This window comes from Apteryx mantelli, chromosome 26 (assembly GCF_036417845.1).
Source record: "Apteryx mantelli isolate bAptMan1 chromosome 26, bAptMan1.hap1, whole genome shotgun sequence".
Taxonomy (NCBI): Eukaryota; Metazoa; Chordata; class Aves; order Apterygiformes; family Apterygidae; genus Apteryx; species Apteryx mantelli.
In genome coordinates, this window is record NC_090003.1 from 1,319,374 (window position 1) to 1,335,798 (window position 16,425).

Genomic DNA, 16,425 nt, shown 5'->3' on the forward strand with positions numbered 1-16,425 from the left:
TTTGCTGCCCAGCTCCAGCTCCCTGGGACGCCGCCCAGCGCTGCCCAGTCAGTCCTTTGCTGGAGGGACACTGAAAGGGCCGGGAGAGTCCAGCTAAGGCACAAGCCGCGCTCGTGCCCCTCCGCACCTCCAGGACGCGGCTCCAGGTGGAGCCTCGGCCTCTTGCAGAGCGACACGCTGCAGGCTCAGGTCCCGTTGTAGCTCCGGTGATAGTGTCAGCTCAGAGAGGTGTCCGGGTCCCGTTGTAGCTCCGGCGATAGTGTCAGCTCAGAGAGGTGTCTGGGTCCCATTGTAGCTCCGGCGATAGTGTCAGCTCAGAGAGGTGTCCGGGTCCCGTTGTAGCTCCGGCGATAGTGTCAGCTCAGAGAGGTGTCCCTAGCGGAGGGAGGACACAGGGCTCAGCCTGTCCTTGTGGCTTGGCAAAGGGCGCGAGAGCAGCGCGCGGGCCTGGGCTGCGGAGTTAGGCGAGATGGAGCGTCTTGGCGCACACAATCCTGTCGTCCTGCACAAGATCCCACATGGCCAGCAGGGCGTCCGGCTCCAGCTTGTGCACCATGAGCAGGCTCTTGTAGAAGCACGGGTCCCTGTTCATCGCGCTGCCCCTGCGCCTGGTGATCCCGAACGTCCTGAAGCCCAGGTGGGGCTCGGGCACCACGCCCAGGCTCCGCAGGCACATGCCCAGGAACACGTCGTCGATGGGGAAGAGCGGGATGCGCTCAGAGGCCAGGAACAGCCTGTGGGCCAAAGGGGAAGCCATGAGGAAGCCGCCCCCGCCGGCGTAGGGCGGGTAGGGCCCGTCGTACAGTTCCCGAGGGATGTAGTACTTGCTCCGCGGGGAGCGGATGGGGAAGGCCCTGCTGATGATGTCACCGACGAAGAGGGAGGAGAGGTCGCGGTGGCCGCGGCGGGACTCGAGGAAGTCGAGGACGTTGGCCGTGTGCACGAAGACGTCGTCGTCGCCCTTGAAGACGAAGTCCGCGGCGGGGCAGTAGATGTGGAGCCAGCGCAGGAAGTTCACCTCCTTGAGGGTGAGGTTGTGGAAGGTGTCGAGGAAGTCCCACTGCAGCACGTCGCCGTGAGCGCGGTCCTCCTCCTCGAGGAGACGCTGCACGGCGCGCGCCTCCTCGCCCTGCCCGGCCGCCCCCAGCAGGAAGAGGGTGCGCACGCGGCGGGGGGCCTCCTGCTCGCGCCCCCAGGTGCGCCGCACGGCCGCCCGGCGCGCGAAGTGCGGCGCTGCCGACTTGACCACGATGAGCAGCGCCACGCGCCCGCCCTGGCACTTCTCGGGGTGGTTCAGCAGCAGCGGGAAGTAGCGGCAGTGGCGGTGCAGCAGGAAGGCGTGAAAGCGGCCGTCCACCCGCTGCTGCCAGCCCGGCGCGCCCGGCGCCCGCCGCTGCCCGCACCGGCTCTGCGCGACGCCCCACGTCGCGGCGGGCGGCCCTGCGGCCCCGTGGTGTGCGCCCGGCGCCCGCGGCCCGCGCAGCGCCAGCAGCGCCAGCAGCAGCAGCAGCAGGCAGGCGAGGCTCAGGCCCGCGTTGGGCCGCCACCACCGCGGGCGGGCAGCGCTCCACGAGGACATGGGGCTGCCGCCGGCCGCTCTGCTCCGTTCCGCTCCGTTCCGCTCTGCTCCGGTCGAGCCGGCAAGCGGCACGCGGGCCGGGCGCCTCGCCGCGAGCGGGACCAGCCGGCTGCGCGGGGCAGCGCGTGTCGGTGCCTGCGGCCCTCGGAGGGCTCGGCGCTGCCGGCGCAGCTGCAGCCGGAGCTGGGAATCGCCGGCCGCACGGGGAGGAACGGGAAGCGGCCCCCGGGGTGCCGGCCGGCTCGCCCGCCCCTCGAGGCGGCCGCCGCCGCTCTGGCTCCCTGCGCGCGCGTCTCCTAACGCTGCCTCCCGGCAGGGCCGGGGGCGGCGGCGCCGCGGGCAGCGCCCGGGGACGGGACGGGCCGTCCGCCCCCCCTGGCGGCGTCCCGGCGCCGCGCCGCGCCGCAGCGCCATCCCGGCGCCGGCACCGGCACCGCCGAGGGGATGCTGGGCGCCGCCGCCCGTCCCGTCGCCGCGCCGCAGCCGCCACCGCGGCCCCCGACGGGACCGGGACCGCCCCGCCCCGCCCCGCCCCGCCCCGCGCGCCCGCGGCTGCCGCCGGCCCTCGGCGGGGCGCTCTAGGCGGAGGCGGCGGCCCGGCCTCCGTGGCGGCCGCGGCGCTCTAGGCGGCGGCGGCCCGGCCTCTGTGGCGGTTTCGCGGCGCTCTAGGCTGCGGCCCATTGGTCTCCCCTGTGGCGGCCGCGCGGCGCTCTAGGCTGCGGCGCCTTGGTTTCCGTGGCGGCCGCGCGGCGCTCTAGGCTGCGGCGCCTTGGTCTCCGTGGCGGCCGCGCGGCGCTCTAGGCTCTGGCGCCTTGGTCTCCGTGGCGGCCGCGCGGCGCTCTAGGCTCTGGCGCCTTGGTCTCCGTGGCGGCCGCGCGGCGCTCTAGGCTGCGGCGCCTTGGTTTCCGTGGCGGCCGCGCGGCGCTCTAGGCTGCGGCGCCTTGGTCTCCGTGGCGGCCGCGCGGCGCTCTAGGCTCTGGCGCGCGGCTCCGCCGGGGAGCGGCGGCGCCATGGCGGCGGCGGCGGCGGCGTGGCCGGAGCTGGAGGCGGCGGCGCGCGAGCGGCGGCGGGAGCTGGCGCTGGGCGGCGCGGCGGTGGCGGAGCGCGTGGCGGCGGGCGGCGGGCGGCTGCCGGCGGCGCTGCTGGCGCTGCCGCTGCTGCAGTCGCTGGAGCTGAGCGGGTGCGCGGCGCTGCGCGAGCTGGGCCCGGGGCTGGCGGCTGCCCTGCCCGCGCTCCACACGCTGGTGCTGCGCGGCAACGCGCTGGGCCCCGCCGGGCTGGGCGCCGGCCTGGGCGGGCCGCTGCCGGCCCTGCGCGTCCTCGACCTCTCGGGCAACGGCCTGGAGGCGCTGCCGCCGCCGCTGGGCGGTGCGGGGCCGGGGCCCGGTGCTGAGGCCGAGGCCGATCCCGGCGGCGCCCCGGCCTTCCCGCAGCTGCGCAGCCTCAACCTGGGCGGCAACCGGCTGCGCGAGCTGGGCCCGGGGCTGGCCCGCGCCGCGCCGCGCCTCCAGGCGCTGCTGCTCTCCGGCAACCGGCTCCGCGCGCTGCCCGGCGGCCTCCTGCCGCCCCCCGCCGCCGCCGCCGCCGCCGCCGGGCTCTTCCCGCTCCTCAGCCACCTGGAGGCGGCCGACAACGAGGTGGCGGAGCTGGGCGCCGACATCGCCGCCCTGCCGGCCCTCAAGGTGGGCGACAGGGGGGAGCCCGGGGCAGAGGGGGGGTCCCGGGGCAGAGGGGGGGCCTCTTGTCCCCGGGGGAGGGGATCCTGTGGGAGAAAGGGGGTCCCGGGTTCCAGGGAGGGGATCCCGTGGGAGAAGGGGGTGTCCCACATCCCGGGGAGTGATCCTGGGTCCCAGGGAGGGGATCCCGTGGGAAAAGGGGGGTCCCGGGTCCCAGGGAGGGGATCCCGTGGGAGAAGGGGGGTCCCGCATCCCGGGGAGGGACGCCAGCCTGACGCCGGGGGTCTCTTGCAGAGCCTGGACATCTCCAACAACCAGCTGACGGAGCTGCCGGCCGAGCTGGCCGACTGCCCCAGGCTGAAGGAGGTCAACTTCAGGGGCAACAGGCTGAAGGACAAGCGGCTGGAGAAGATGGTCAACGGCTGCCAGACAAAATCCATCCTGGAGTATCTGCGGGTGAGAGGCCGCGGATGTGGGAAAGGGAAAGCCGAGAGCACGCGAGAGGAGAACAGGAAGAAGAAGAGAGAGAAACGTCAGAAGAAGGATGGCGGGGATGGGGAACCGGATGAGCTGGAAGACATCAGCAGGCTGCTGGTTAAGGTTCTGCACGTCTCTGAAAATCCTGCGCCCTTGACTGTCAAAGTGAGCCCAGGCATCAGAGACGTGCGACCCTTCATCGTGTGCTGCGTGCTGAAGGGAGTGAACTTAAAGCCAGGAAACGCATTGAAGAGGTTTCTCTCTGCCCAGGTAACTACTGCAGCCTTACGTTAGTGATCGTTTGTAACGAGAACGCAATTAACAGCGTTATCGTACTATTAACCTCAGAGGAAGGTGCTGTGGCCGTCATTGCTACTTGCACCGTTCTTTTCCTATCAAGAAAGCGACCAAAGTCTTTCAGAAACTTCGGTTGAAGTTTCCCTGTGGTTAGTAGGCGATACGGTTACTGTAGGAGAGCAGTGCGGAATGACCTTTGATACCTCTCTCTGTGACAGGCTGCTTGGTCAGGATTTCGTCCCGGTTTGCGATAACCAAACCCGTTTCTTATGAAAAACGTAATAGGAGTTCAGATTCTGCCACGAGAGGGCAATGAACGCGTGTGCGTTCATGTTGCCGGTATAACGACAGCTTGTTGCTGTTGTTGAACCTATTGAGAATTAATAATAAACGCACATTCATGCTAAAACTATCCTGGTTTGGCTTTAAGTACTCTAATCTGTGGTAAAACTTCTTTTTGTACCCTTAACCTGCAGACTAAGGTATCATAAGCGCGGAATTTCAGCAGGCACACTGCCCACATGTCCGTTAGGTGGCAGGTGTTAGCTTCCTGCAGACTTACAGGGTTGTGTATTTGTGGTTTGTTTTCTGATCTAAAGCTGCTTGTTTCCCCATGAAGAAATAATATATAATGCTCTGCTATCCTTATGTTTGGTTTGTAATTCAGATAAATTTACTTCCCCAGTTAAGGAGAAGAGATCCCTGTTTAGCTTTTTGTATTAAATCTCTCTTCAGTTTGGAAGAGCTTTTAAGTGTTGTGTGGGGATGTGTTCAGACACCATCCAAGTTATGATTAGTAAATTAGTCTGATAATGCTACAAACCTTAAATACAGAGGAATGCTGAACTGTAGGGGGAAGTAAATCATGCTGGTATATTTTGATGACATTCTTTATGTTTTAGACTAAACTGCATGAAGACATCTGTGAAAAGCGAACAGCAGCCACAATTGCCACACATGACTTGCAGCTGATCAAAGGTCCTCTGATATATGACGTTCAGCCTCCTGGTGAATTGAAGGTAGGGCCAGTGGCAGCTGTGGCCCTTTCCCCTTCTTTTTCTCCTTTTTTCTCTTTTTTTCTTTTGTTTTTTTTCTTACCCACCTAGGTCCTAGAAGGACTAACACCAGGAGCTAATTTAGTTTAGAAGCTGTGCTAATGTTCTTGCTCTCCTGCTTTAACAAACCCTGCTTAAACAAGCCTCACAAAGCAACTTAGCGTTGTTCCAGGACCAGTCCAGAGTGCATTTGTCTGAGGGCTTAGTGACAGCACTTGGAAACTTAAACGTGCTAACAGGGAAAGCAGACGTAGACTTTCTTGTTCTTTACAGACGTTCTGGTCTTGCTTACTGTGTGCTTTTGCTTAGGATCAGTAGTGAAACACCAGTACCTCAGTCACCCTCTCTCCTGTGTTGTGGTGTTACAGTCTTAATGTTCCCTCCGTACGTGTTAGGCTGTACCTGGAGTGTTGCACAGCAAAGCAGGTGCTCGTTCGTGTGAGTGCACCTCGATTGGTAGCTGCCCTCAAGGCGACGCAGTTAAAATCAAAACAGGTTCTGTTAGTTTATCCCACTCTTCAGTAACTTATGTTGCTGCTTTCAAAGGAAAGCAAAGCTTGCAGTACATTCATGTGACAACCTCCTAGGCTGTACTTGATGTGAAACTTCAATCCAGGCTATAAAAATGTTATTTCAAACTGGTGATCCTCATCTATTTACACCTATTTTAGGATTTCTTTGAATGCGTTATCTCCAGAACTGATCTCACTGAAGACTGAATAGTTAGAATATGTTGACTCTTTGGAGCTGATCCGAGGTTTTGGTTGCATTCTGCTCACTAGACCCTTTGGATTTGTAACTTTTTTGTGCAAAAAGCCTGCTCTTCAGGGATGTAGCCTTCGTTTTCATGACAGTATGCAGAGCCTTTTGTACGTAGCTTCTGTTATGGTACAGGAATTTTTCACATCCTTCAGTGTATGGTGACAGTGAAAGAACTGATTAAGAAAACTGTTTTAGTACTGGTGAATGAGTCTGCTGTTGTAGCTCATGGGAAGCTTTGGACTGAATGTGATCATAGTAGTTCACATGAAATAGAAAGTAGATTTCCAGACTGAATGAGGTTAGGAATGATGACATTTCTTCAATAACAAAAAACCTTTCTGTGTTAATGGTTTAGCAGATACTCAGATTTTTTTTTTTCTTTCTTCCCTGTAGGAGGGAGAACTCTGTTGCAAAAGATACAGGCTTTACCAAAACTCTTGTTGTAGTGAAATTACTCCCTAGGTCATGATACAAACCCATTTATCCCAATTGCTTGGGCTATTTGATCTAATGTGCTGCATGACCAAACAGAAAATAGTCTTCAGTCAAAGAGGCTTTGTGTAGTCATCATGTGAAGTATATTAACTTGCTGTATTGTCTGCTGGATGCCATGAATAGCAATAAAATTTGGGAGCCGGTCTTCAGTATTTCAACAGAACTGGGAAAATTGCCTGGCACTGGGTTTTCTTGTATCGAGTAGCTGGGTCAGAGAAAGAAGCACTGGCAGCAAATATCACGGAATATGCCCTGAAATACAAGTGGCGTTTCCAAAGCAATCGAGAACACGCTTATGCAAAGAATTCCATTGCGTTGCCAAGGTGAGCAGATAAAGCGCACCATCTAACTACATCGCACTGGCTAGGAAGACTGTCAAGGAGAACAAGGATATATTTGAACACTTGACAGAATCCACTGTTGTTTGATTCCATGCAGTATATAGAAATACAAATTTGGTTGTAAGTAATTTCACTTGAAGTACGTTTCAGTTATCCTTTTGCTTACAAAAGACTGTTAATAACCGCAGTGTTTGAGTTGCTCTTAATATCAAATGTTTGCTTTTCTTGTATGGTGTAGATAATGCCCCTAGGTCGAAAGGAGATCAAGGCAAAGGATCTTGTCCGTCAGCTGCAGTTAGAAGCTGAGGAGCAGAGGAAACAGAAGAAGCGTCAAAATATCTCTGGATTGCACAAGTCAGTATACTCAATCTTTCAGTTTTTCTTTGAGTGAATTCTAGTAATTCATATGGAAAAACAGCATAGAAGAAAAATGCAATCAAATAAATAATGGAACAATTTTTCTAATGCTATTTGGGCTAACAAACTCAGCATGAGCTTCCAGGAGTTGAAGTGCAAAATTTAGCTCAGTGTTTTTCATAAACAGTAACGCTGACTAAAACGAGGTTGATGAGTGACTTCCGTTATTTCTAGCTGCATCAAGAGTAAATTCACGTCATGTGAACTGTCCATGAAGATGAACAGCAAATGAAAGAATAGAATAGCAAATAAAAGGGAGCCAAAGAGAAATCAGATGTCATGCACATTCAGTAAATTAAGCAGTTCACAGGTGTTGTAAATCGGCATGTAACAGCAGATGCACTATATTTAAAGCAAAGCATCACTCTGCCCTACTCTGTTTACTGCTTATGTAGGGATTACTGCCCATATCCATCGCTTGTGCAGCTTGGGGAAATTTGCCGAGTGCATAGTGGGAGAACTGTATATTGCAGTAAGTAATAGAGAAAATTAAATAAGTCAGCTGGAAGAATCAGAAAATGGACTGTCTGGTGTTCCTGTTTGAGCACTGGGATCTCTGAAAGCATTAGAAGCACATCAATTTACTTTGGCAGTGTGGATATAAAAATGTGAGTTATATCCTAGTACTAGCCCTTCGCTTCCTGTAGCTAGTGGCTTTTCTCTTGTGTCGCCAGGATAACATCTGGCTGAATTTTGGTGCTCTCATTTCTGTCTGTGAAACGTGGTAGCTCAGGAACGCGCTAGTAGTTTTGCCGCTATTTTCTGCCAGTATGTCCAGCTGCTGTTTCAGTTACTCACTTTTTGCTTTTTTCTTGGCAGGTATCTTCAGTTACTGGATGGCAAAGATAACTATCCGTGTCTTGTGGATGCTGAAGGTGTTGTTATTTCTTTCCCGCCGATAACCAATAGTGAGAAAACAAAGGTACAAACTACTAGTCTCTGTTAGAGTGGAAACACATTGATCAAAATTAAACAGTGATTTTTTTTCTGCTGAGGAACATTTAGCTCCAGACTCCAAGATATGCATGAGTCTGTGAAGCTCATGGTCACATTCCAAGTACAAATCTTCAAAGCCTGAATCTTCTGTACTAGAGTATCAGATTGAGATGGATCTTAAAGGGTTAAATTTTACATTTGCAATTTGTGAAGCTGTGGCAGACTGCTCCAAAGGTACCAGTTTTCCTTTGCAGATATGTCTTTATTGAGTGGCAAAGAGAAGGGCTGGAAGGCAGATTTTTACTTGCAAAGAAACTTTGCACGTGGTTCTGAATACCTCTCATTCAGTTTTTGCGTTCTGAGAAATTTTGCCAAATAACTGAATGAGTATGCTCTGATTCATTACTCGCTTTGCCTTTGAAATCCTTACAGATTAGAAAAGACACGTGTGATCTATTTCTAGAAGTGACGAGTGATACCAGTTTACAGACATGCAAAGATGTCATGGATGCACTGATTCTGGTAGGTAATTCGATAAAATAATCCGATTTGTTCTTGGTGTGCTTCTTAGCGAAATGTTTAAGTGCTCGCATATGTTGGAGAAGAACACAGGAGTTGATTTCTTTCTTTACTTCCTCTTCCATTTTTGCTGTATCTCAGGAGATTTTTATATGCTTATCTCTGAGCGCCTGGCAGACTTTAAAAACTCGCCAAGGATGAGCAGTGCTGCGTTACCACAATATGTGGCTTGACTTTCAACACCTTCACCTTGTTAGTGAACTCGTGGCTTCAGTAGCCATGAAGAAATTCTTTTAGGGAGGTTTTGCGCCTCAGCTCGCTTGGTTCCTAGTGTTATTATAGAACTATCTTTCAGATACGAAGAGCAGGTGCAAGAGGAGCTTGGTGATAAACCTAGACATTTGCCTAAAACAAAGTCACGTTAATCCAAATGTGGTTAATTTTATGTTAAGAAAACTATATTAGCAGTGGGATGGTTTCAGTAAATGCTGTTCAACATGCTTTCTTCTAATGAAAGCTTTCTCCCTGAAGATGGTAAAGCTTAGTGTATGGCTGGTACAGCAGAGCATCCTGTTGAATGTTTTGCAACCTACGTAAATGTTAGTTTTGTTGTCCAGTTCACGTGAGCTTTAGAACTAATTAGTGGAGGTTAACTGACTTGTCTAGTTGACACAAGGCAGTAACAGAGACAGCTTGAAATGCAGTGAAAGCAAACTCATTAATGGTGATCTTATAGCAGGGTCTTTTTGCTTAGAATCAAGTGCTTTGACAAAGACTGAAATCTGTATTTAAAACAAAACAAAAAAAGCTATTCAGAAGGAGCAGGTGCCCGATAGGAGTACAGCAGTGGTAACTTCAAAAGTTCTTTCAATTTCCTGAAAGATTCTAACCCACTGAAGAATGTTTTTGTGCAGAGTCCTCCGGGGCAGGCCAGATTTGTATCTCGGAGAGCATAGATGCAGTATTCACGCTTACTTTAATCTTGTTTTCTGTGTTTTGCTTTTAACAGAAAATAGCAGAACTAAACAGATTCACCTTGGAAAATAGGGAAGAAGACTCAGGCTCAGATAATGAATCTGATGCTCTTTGTGGGCCAGTGAATTTGAACCCCGGGCAAAATGTACAGCAGATGAATTCTCCATTGCTAGTGGAGCAGGTTCGAGTGGTGGACACAGATGGAAACTTGAAAGTACTTTATCCTTCAAAAACTGACCTAAGCACAGTTTCCTCTCTTCTGACTGTAATACGTTAGCAGCTGTCAAATCTAAGAGAAGTATTCAGTTTTCATCTTTTTCATGTTCAAGAATGCAACTTGTACACAGTGAGATTGCTACTTTATTTTTTATTTATTTTTTAAAGAAAGGTGCAGTGTATCCTGCCTTGGTATGTAAAAACTTTTAAGTTTGATCAAGCTATGGCAAGGAGTATTGCATTCTTTCAGCCTTAATAAAAATTTGCCACTATTCTGACCAGTTAGAGATATCAGTATCTCCAAAGGCAAACTTAAAAGCAAAGGTGGTATTGGAAGTTAGAATGCATTAACTTATAGACAGAAACGTTATAGCATGATAGCAGTTTATAAAACGGATGCAGTCATATTTTTCTGCAAGATCACTTTCTTCCTGGTAGTTTTCCACTGGATTGTTATTTTAGTAGCTAAACTGAGAAATCCAGTAGATGCCAGCATCGGAACTAACCAAGTTGTATGCTGTATACCAGTACTAGAGACAGAATGCCAAAATACTTAGCTAGCATACCATCAAAAGGTATGGTATTTAAGGAAGATTTACATTAATTAGGGCCTTGGGTTTTTTGTGCAGTTCTGCATAACTTTATATCTGGAGTAATCATGAAACACTGAAAATTCTGCATCTTTTAAAAATCTTCGATCTAATTGCTGTTGGAACTTGAGCAATGAGCTTTAAAGTGATGGTTTCTCCACTGTTGTCGCATTAACACAGCTTCCGTTTTTAAATGAAGTCAGCCGAATTGACTGCAGGGGGGCTCTGATTCCCAGTGCATTTTACAGCTATAATCCGTCTTTGTGGAAATGCCAGCTGTGCTGAACTTGCGTCCCCACCGAGTTAGCTGTTGATCAAGCACTGGGTTTGTTCTTGCTCATGAAGTTCACCTCTGTTCAGAGGGTGACACTGATCTACACCACCGCTATTACTGCTCCCCTGTCTGCCTGGAACACAAGCGCTCTTGCCCCAAAGTGATCCTAGCGGAGTTGCCCGTCACACTCCAAAGTGAAAGGTGTGGAGGGGGACACCTTCCAAAGCACAGGTAGGGTGGTTCTAATTCTTGCAGTCTGTGGGTGATTTTTTACATTCTGGCTACTAACTGTATAAATGGAAACCTCTCCCAAGCCAGGGTGATCAGCAGATTCACTTCTTTTTCCTGTTAAAAATGTCACATAGCTCTAACTGAACTTCCAGATACTTTGACAAATATGTTCACATGTTGGGATTTGCAAATTGAATGGAAAAATAAAATGGTTCTTGCAGTGATATGTCACAGTCACTTGTTTCAGCATTGGTGAATTTTCCACTCCTGTAACTATGCAAATTGAACTCATAATCAGTTCCCTCTGCAGTTTGTCCCCCAGCCTATACCGTTTCCTGAGAATTATTCTGTCCCGGGTGCAAGACTTTCATTTGTCTTTGAACTTCATGAGATTTCTTTCAGCCCATTTCTTCATTCCTCCTGGCCTGAGTTTGGTCTCATCCACAAACTCGGCGAGGGTGTATTTTGTCCCATCGTCCAGGGAAGAAAATGGGCAGTGAAATGGGAAGTAGCATAAAAGCTTGGACTGGGAGTTTGCCAAGGCAAAGAAGGATCACCAGCTACTGAATTTTGAGCTCAGCACTGGTGATCTCTCTAGTGTGTTTTAGGAGAGTTAAGACAGCATTGATATTAAAAGACATGGATCAGACTATTAAATTTTGGCAGGTTTGCAAGATTGACCTGATCCTAATTAGAGAAACTTAGCGATGCATCCTTATGCATATGTGATTATATGGAAAAGGAGGGCAGTTGACAACACTGAAGTAAACTCGCCAAAGCAGCTATTGTTACCATTTTTGTGGCATACAACTTCTTCTAGTTGCTTTTATCTGATCGGTGCTAAGTAGTACTTAAAACCTCCCTTGTGAAGTGGAATAATCCTACAGACTAATGATTTACAGTGAATTGTGCTCCGAGTCCTCAGTTTCATCTATCGGAAAACAATCCAGTTAGATATTCCTGCAGAACTTGATTTAGGTCGAATATGGACAGTTTAATTTGTCAGTAAATCACTGTCTGAAAACAAAGTAACAGGAGCCTGAAGGTGGTGACATATGTTCTGACTGACTCAGCTGTTAGGATTAGTTTTCAGGCATCAGAAGATACTACTTTAAGGGACTCTTTCTGCTACTCCTGGAATTGGTAGGGGATGAAGCAGACGGGTCGAGGCTGTAGAGAGATGGGACCTTGACACCTTTCTGTTTCAGCATCTGATGGAACTCCATCCGTTCGTTAATAATTTTCTGAAAATCAGAGATGTGCAAAGGGATACAAAAGCATTAGACTGACAGTGGTACTTTAAAGCGTTTTCTTGTCTCATCAGTTCCCCGCTAGCTCATAGAAGCAGAATTCCAAGGAGCCACATACCTGCATTGCCTCCAGCACCTCCTCATCAGTCAGTTCTGCCTGGGGAGACTTGCTGCCTGCAGTACTGAACGTGGCCTGAATTATTTTGCTTCGATATCTTTCAAACTTTTGATAAAAGAGAAAAGAAGTAGGTATGTTTAGTCTTTGTGTGATTGCCCAGCACTTTCATGGAGTTTACTATGAGACAGAGGTACTTAGGTGTCTTCTGTGCTGTCAGACTTGAAAAAAGTGGCTAGTGAGTGATGAAATGGAAAATGTGTTTCCAGATGGACTAAGCACCTTTCAGGTATCGGAGCTGTGCTTCCTACAGGAGGCGTGAGTTAAGCCCACAGGGAGTCTGCACACACCAACTGGCATTAAGGTGATACCTGTTACTTTGTCAGGAAGGATATTAGAAGCCTGGTGATGTTAACAGTTCTGTACTCAAGTTTCTTGAGGGTTTCTGGTATTTAAGGCCTATTTGCTTTGCTACTGAAACAAGCTGCGTGCTAAAAAGTTGGGAAGCAAATGGCCTGAATTGCCTGCTCCTCTAGCCCTGTCGCTGCAGAGGGAAATCCGGCTTCCTTCTCTGCCCTGGAAGCAAAGGACTGCAGCGCCCTGGTAAGTCTCCTGCTGTGCTTCTGCCCAGGAATGGCTCTGAGCTTTCTGATTCTCTGCTTGGGATGGTTGAAGCCTCCCTTGAGAGGGAGGGAGGGAGGAATCTGAAGTGAAAGAGGCTGCATTTACCCTGCTGGTGAGGCACTGGAGTGCTACTTTAGTTTGCTGTTCCGTGTGCTGCAGTGTGTCAGCTTGGCTCTGGATCGCCTCTTGTGCCCGTTGCTGCTCTCGGATGTGGTATTCGTTGACCAGCACCTTTGCCTGCAGCTGGCTGACTGTGCGCTGTAACTCACTGATCAGCTTGTTCTGCTCAGCCAGTTTGGATTCTTGTTTTGTAACGGTCTGTGGAGACATGCGAATCAAGCCATTACAGAATGGTGAGGAAGAAAGTGATGAGGCTCAGCCACATCTTCCCCATATCCGGTCCAAATCCTCCTCCTATTTCCCAGACAATCTACAGACTTACAAAACTTGTCAGTACCAGTAACCGCTAGTACTTTGGGATTTTTCTCCAAAGCTACTGTGCTGAGTAATACTTATATTTAGAGCAGTTAAAAGCAGCAAGTTTGCTATTAGAAAAAATAATCGAGCAGTAAAATAAACTCGGGAAGTCAGACATTCAGAGTAACTTAATTTGGATTTTTTTCATGGGACAAATGCACGCAGGCCTAAAACAAGCATAGCTGAGCAGTCAGTACTAGAATTTTCCATAATTCGGCATGGGACTTTGCACCAAATTCACCTGTCGAAGACTGCAGTTCTCCTTCTCTATTGTCACCATCATTTCTTCGTGTTTCCGTCCTTCTCTCAGGTTGCAAAACTAAGAGAAAAGATTTTACACTTCAGGTTTGCAGTTCACAGCTGAACTTCCCGTCTCATTAGACAGGGAACTGTGTCACGAAGACTGACTGCCCCGCTGCCAGCTCCCTTAACAATAATGGTCACTGTGCTGCCGGGGCACTACCTTGGTAGACATAGCTTGTAGCTGATTTTCTCGCTCTCTGAGCTCCTTTTGGAGCGTTTCCTTTTCAGATTTGGTTCTCCGAAGCTGGGATTCTTGGATCTCCAGTTGTCTTTGCAAGGAAGAGATAGCACCTGTAAAGTTGGAGTACTACTATAAGTAAACTGAATCCCTGTCAAAAACTGCACTGCATGAAGCCTTTTTCAGGTAAGCGTAAGCGGACCTGCTCTCATAACCGTCTGAGTATAGACTGTGGGCGAAGTTAAAACTACAGCCACAATGAGACTAATTAATAATGCATTCATAGTACTTTGCTGTGATATATAATAAACTCATCTAATCTCATTTTGTGAGTAGAAGCTATTCTCAGGGCTAGTATTGCCAGTAACATGAGCACAAGTTTGCCAGAGTGCCAAAATGCTTGGGTGCCCCAGGGTACTGGTCAGGACTCTTGTGCAAGATTTCCTCATGCATGTCTAAGAGGAGAGAGAGGGGGAGTAGCTTCAAAATAAGTGTCATTTCTGAACCACTCTGAAAGCAACAAGTCAAAGCAGGAGGTTTCAGCCTCATGAGAACCTAAGCTAGATTTTTTTTCAAGGTAAAAGAAACAGAACTGCAAAAGAACAAACTTGGTAGCTAGTAAAAATGGTCTCAGGCTTTTGACTGCCATTTCCCATGATACCTGTGGCCATGTTGTGGTCATTTTTTGCCATCTGCAGTTCTTCGCAGAGTTCTTGGTTGGCTTTCTGGAGCTCAGTGACCTTAGCCATCAGTGCCTGCTCCTGTGCTTCCGAGTGCTCCTGAAAGGCCCTTTCCGCATCCACGTCACTGAGAACTTCTTCAGCAACTTCTTTACTTGGGCTCTTTTGTTCCATTTCTGTATACTATAAAGACAGAGGAATAAAGATTTTTGAGGCTTTAATAAGGCCTTGTGTAGAGAGACATGGATTCATAACTGGAGCCGCAATGTTTTAGGGAAAGCTTGTGCGCTATTGCTTAGCCCCCGGGGAGGCGGGAAGAAGACAGCTTCACAGGCGTAATCAAGGGGTACAGTGGGTGTGTAACTACACGTGCTTGTGCCTTTTTAACGTCACCGCTTTCGATGCGTCTGGCTGCGTGTGGGATGCCTTTCGCTGCCTTTTCCAGTCCTGCAGTTCTTGCTGGTTTCATATAAAGCCCTTAGATAAGTGGGCGATCTTGAAGTCCAAAATTTTGATCATGATACCTGAGTTTTGATTTTAAGCATGCCACTTCCCCTCAAACTTTTCTTGATGCTGCTTGATGCGATGCTGCTGTCGTCCCTTGAGCTTGTTAAACTGAAAATCTTTGACTCACTGTTACCAGTGAGCAGTTGCGAGGATACATTCTTCTGCAAGGGAAAAATGAGGGCGACAGAAGCAACAACAAGTCTCGATACAGAAAACTCCTTTCTCAGCTGGAGCTCAAGTACCTAGAGGACAAAACTTGAACAAAACCCTCTGTGCGTCAGAGGGTTTTCAGCCTTGAGGGTTTTGGCTTTCGAAGGGTGGTCAGCTTTCATGTGACCCCAGCCGCTCTTTAGAGCGAATGACAGCCTCGGTACGTGCGATGCGAAAGCAGTTACCGCCTCTGTGACAACAGTGTCCTTGAGCAGGTCCAGCTGCTGCTTCAGACTTCCCACCTCCCCTCGGAGGACAGAGATCATACTGTCCTTCCTCGCACACTCTGTCTCATACCATGAGAGACGATTTATCTCTTCTCCCAGTGCCATTAGATGCTGTTCATGGGTATAGAGAGGTATTTATGCACATTTAAAACAACACAGCTGTAGTTCAACAGTCTGTTAGAGGAGATGAAAGAGGTGGATGAGGATCTAAAGAGTACATTAACTACTGCGTTTTAGTACCTGTCCATTTTGCATACATTTTATACTATCTGACCAGATTTAAGATCCCAGGTTGCTACATCCTCTTCCACCTCTTCCCATTTCTGTGTATTCTGTATACTCCATTCTAAAATGGAGCGTTGTCAGGAAACCGCTGTTCGGATCATCCAGCAAGGTTGCCGGGCAGTGGGCGATCCGTTACTTCGATTGCTCGCTCGAGTGGCGACTGCAGAACGCTCTGCTCCGTGGAGCCGCGACCCTGTTACCTGACCCGTCCCAAACGTTCGCGCGGCCTCCTCACCTTTTCGTAAATCGCGCTGACGCACCATGGAACGTCCGCGTCTGCCTGTCCTTCCTCCTGCCTGGCTAGACTTGCTCCTCCAGCAAAACGCTGCCGTTTGGGGTCTTCCTTCCCGTTTCGGTCACCGGTGGGACTCTGAGCGTGTTGGAGGTCGTCCGGCGCGCAGAGGAACGGGGGTGAAAGCAGGAGAACGGGCGTCTGTTACGTAGGGTTTACTAAAGCGCGTCCCCCGCACGAAGGCTTTTGCCACAGCATGGCGTGGGGTCGGCTGTCTGCTCTGGAAGGGAAGGTCGGAGCTGGGAGCCACCGCGGGCTGTAGAGCAGCCCTGAGGGAAGCGCCGCGCGGCGCCACGGCAGCGCGCCCCAGGCGAGGAGCGCGCCGGGTCGCACCGGGCCGGGCCTCGGCGGCGGGTCCCCGGGGGCCTCACCGAGCCGCGGCGTCGAGGTGGCCTTGCTGCTGGTGCCGAGGCGGCGAGGGCGCCTTGCCGAGCGCC

The 16,425-nt window shown here is 50.8% G+C and overlaps 3 protein-coding genes and 1 long non-coding RNA gene across 6 annotated transcripts; 1 reads left to right on the top strand and 3 right to left on the bottom strand.

Moving 5' to 3' along the window:
• Positions 1-307: 307 nt before the first annotated feature.
• LOC106485728 (UDP-GlcNAc:betaGal beta-1,3-N-acetylglucosaminyltransferase 7-like) lies at positions 308-1,579 on the bottom strand. The gene has a single exon (XM_013944165.2). The coding sequence runs from the start codon at positions 1,577-1,579 to the stop codon at positions 461-463; it is 1,119 nt and encodes a 372-aa protein (XP_013799619.2). The 3' UTR covers positions 308-460.
• A 1,010-nt stretch (positions 1,580-2,589) lies between these two features.
• Positions 2,590-14,702, top strand: LRRC47 (leucine rich repeat containing 47). Of its 3 annotated transcripts, none has more exons than XM_067310983.1 (9): positions 2,590-3,261; positions 3,550-4,002; positions 4,932-5,048; positions 6,921-7,036; positions 7,919-8,021; positions 8,468-8,557; positions 9,564-12,339; positions 13,838-13,973; positions 14,486-14,702. In XM_067310983.1, the coding sequence occupies exons 1-7, from the start codon at positions 2,590-2,592 to the stop codon at positions 9,804-9,806; spliced, it is 1,794 nt and encodes a 597-aa protein (XP_067167084.1). In that variant the 3' UTR covers positions 9,807-12,339; positions 13,838-13,973; positions 14,486-14,702. The 3 variants fall into 3 exon arrangements, with proteins under 3 accessions (XP_067167084.1, XP_067167085.1, XP_067167083.1); XM_067310984.1 differs by having other exon boundaries at positions 9,564-12,335; XM_067310982.1 differs by having other exon boundaries at positions 9,564-13,973.
• On the bottom strand, positions 11,947-13,159 carry CCDC27 (coiled-coil domain containing 27). The gene is made up of 3 exons (XM_013944225.2): positions 12,935-13,159; positions 12,209-12,313; positions 11,947-12,084 (listed from the first exon to the last, which is right to left on the bottom strand). The coding sequence occupies exons 1-3, from the start codon at positions 13,157-13,159 to the stop codon at positions 11,947-11,949; spliced, it is 468 nt and encodes a 155-aa protein (XP_013799679.1).
• On the bottom strand, positions 14,483-16,135 carry LOC136994233 (uncharacterized). The gene is made up of 2 exons (XR_010886374.1): positions 15,932-16,135; positions 14,483-14,650 (listed from the first exon to the last, which is right to left on the bottom strand). It is a non-coding gene; the product is annotated as an uncharacterized lncRNA (long non-coding RNA).
• Positions 16,136-16,425: the final 290 nt, after the last annotated feature.

Coding starts and splice junctions, on each gene's coding strand:
- LOC106485728 (XM_013944165.2), bottom strand. CDS start 1,579: ATGTCCTCGTGGAGCGCTGCCCGCCCGCGGTGGTGGCGGCCCAACGCG.
- LRRC47 (XM_067310982.1), top strand. CDS start 2,590: ATGGCGGCGGCGGCGGCGGCGTGGCCGGAGCTGGAGGCGGCGGCGCGC. Junction 4,003..4,931: donor AGAGGTTTCTCTCTGCCCAG/GTAACTACTGCA, acceptor TTTATGTTTTAG/ACTAAACTGCATGAAGACAT. Junction 7,037..7,918: donor AATATCTCTGGATTGCACAA/GTCAGTATACTC, acceptor TTTTCTTGGCAG/GTATCTTCAGTTACTGGATG.
- CCDC27 (XM_013944225.2), bottom strand. CDS start 13,159: ATGTCTCCACAGACCGTTACAAAACAAGAATCCAAACTGGCTGAGCAG. Junction 12,314..12,934: donor TCCAGTGCCTCACCAGCAGG/GTAAATGCAGCC, acceptor TTTTATCAAAAG/TTTGAAAGATATCGAAGCAA. Junction 12,085..12,208: donor AGGTGCTGGAGGCAATGCAG/GTATGTGGCTCC, acceptor TCTGATTTTCAG/AAAATTATTAACGAACGGAT.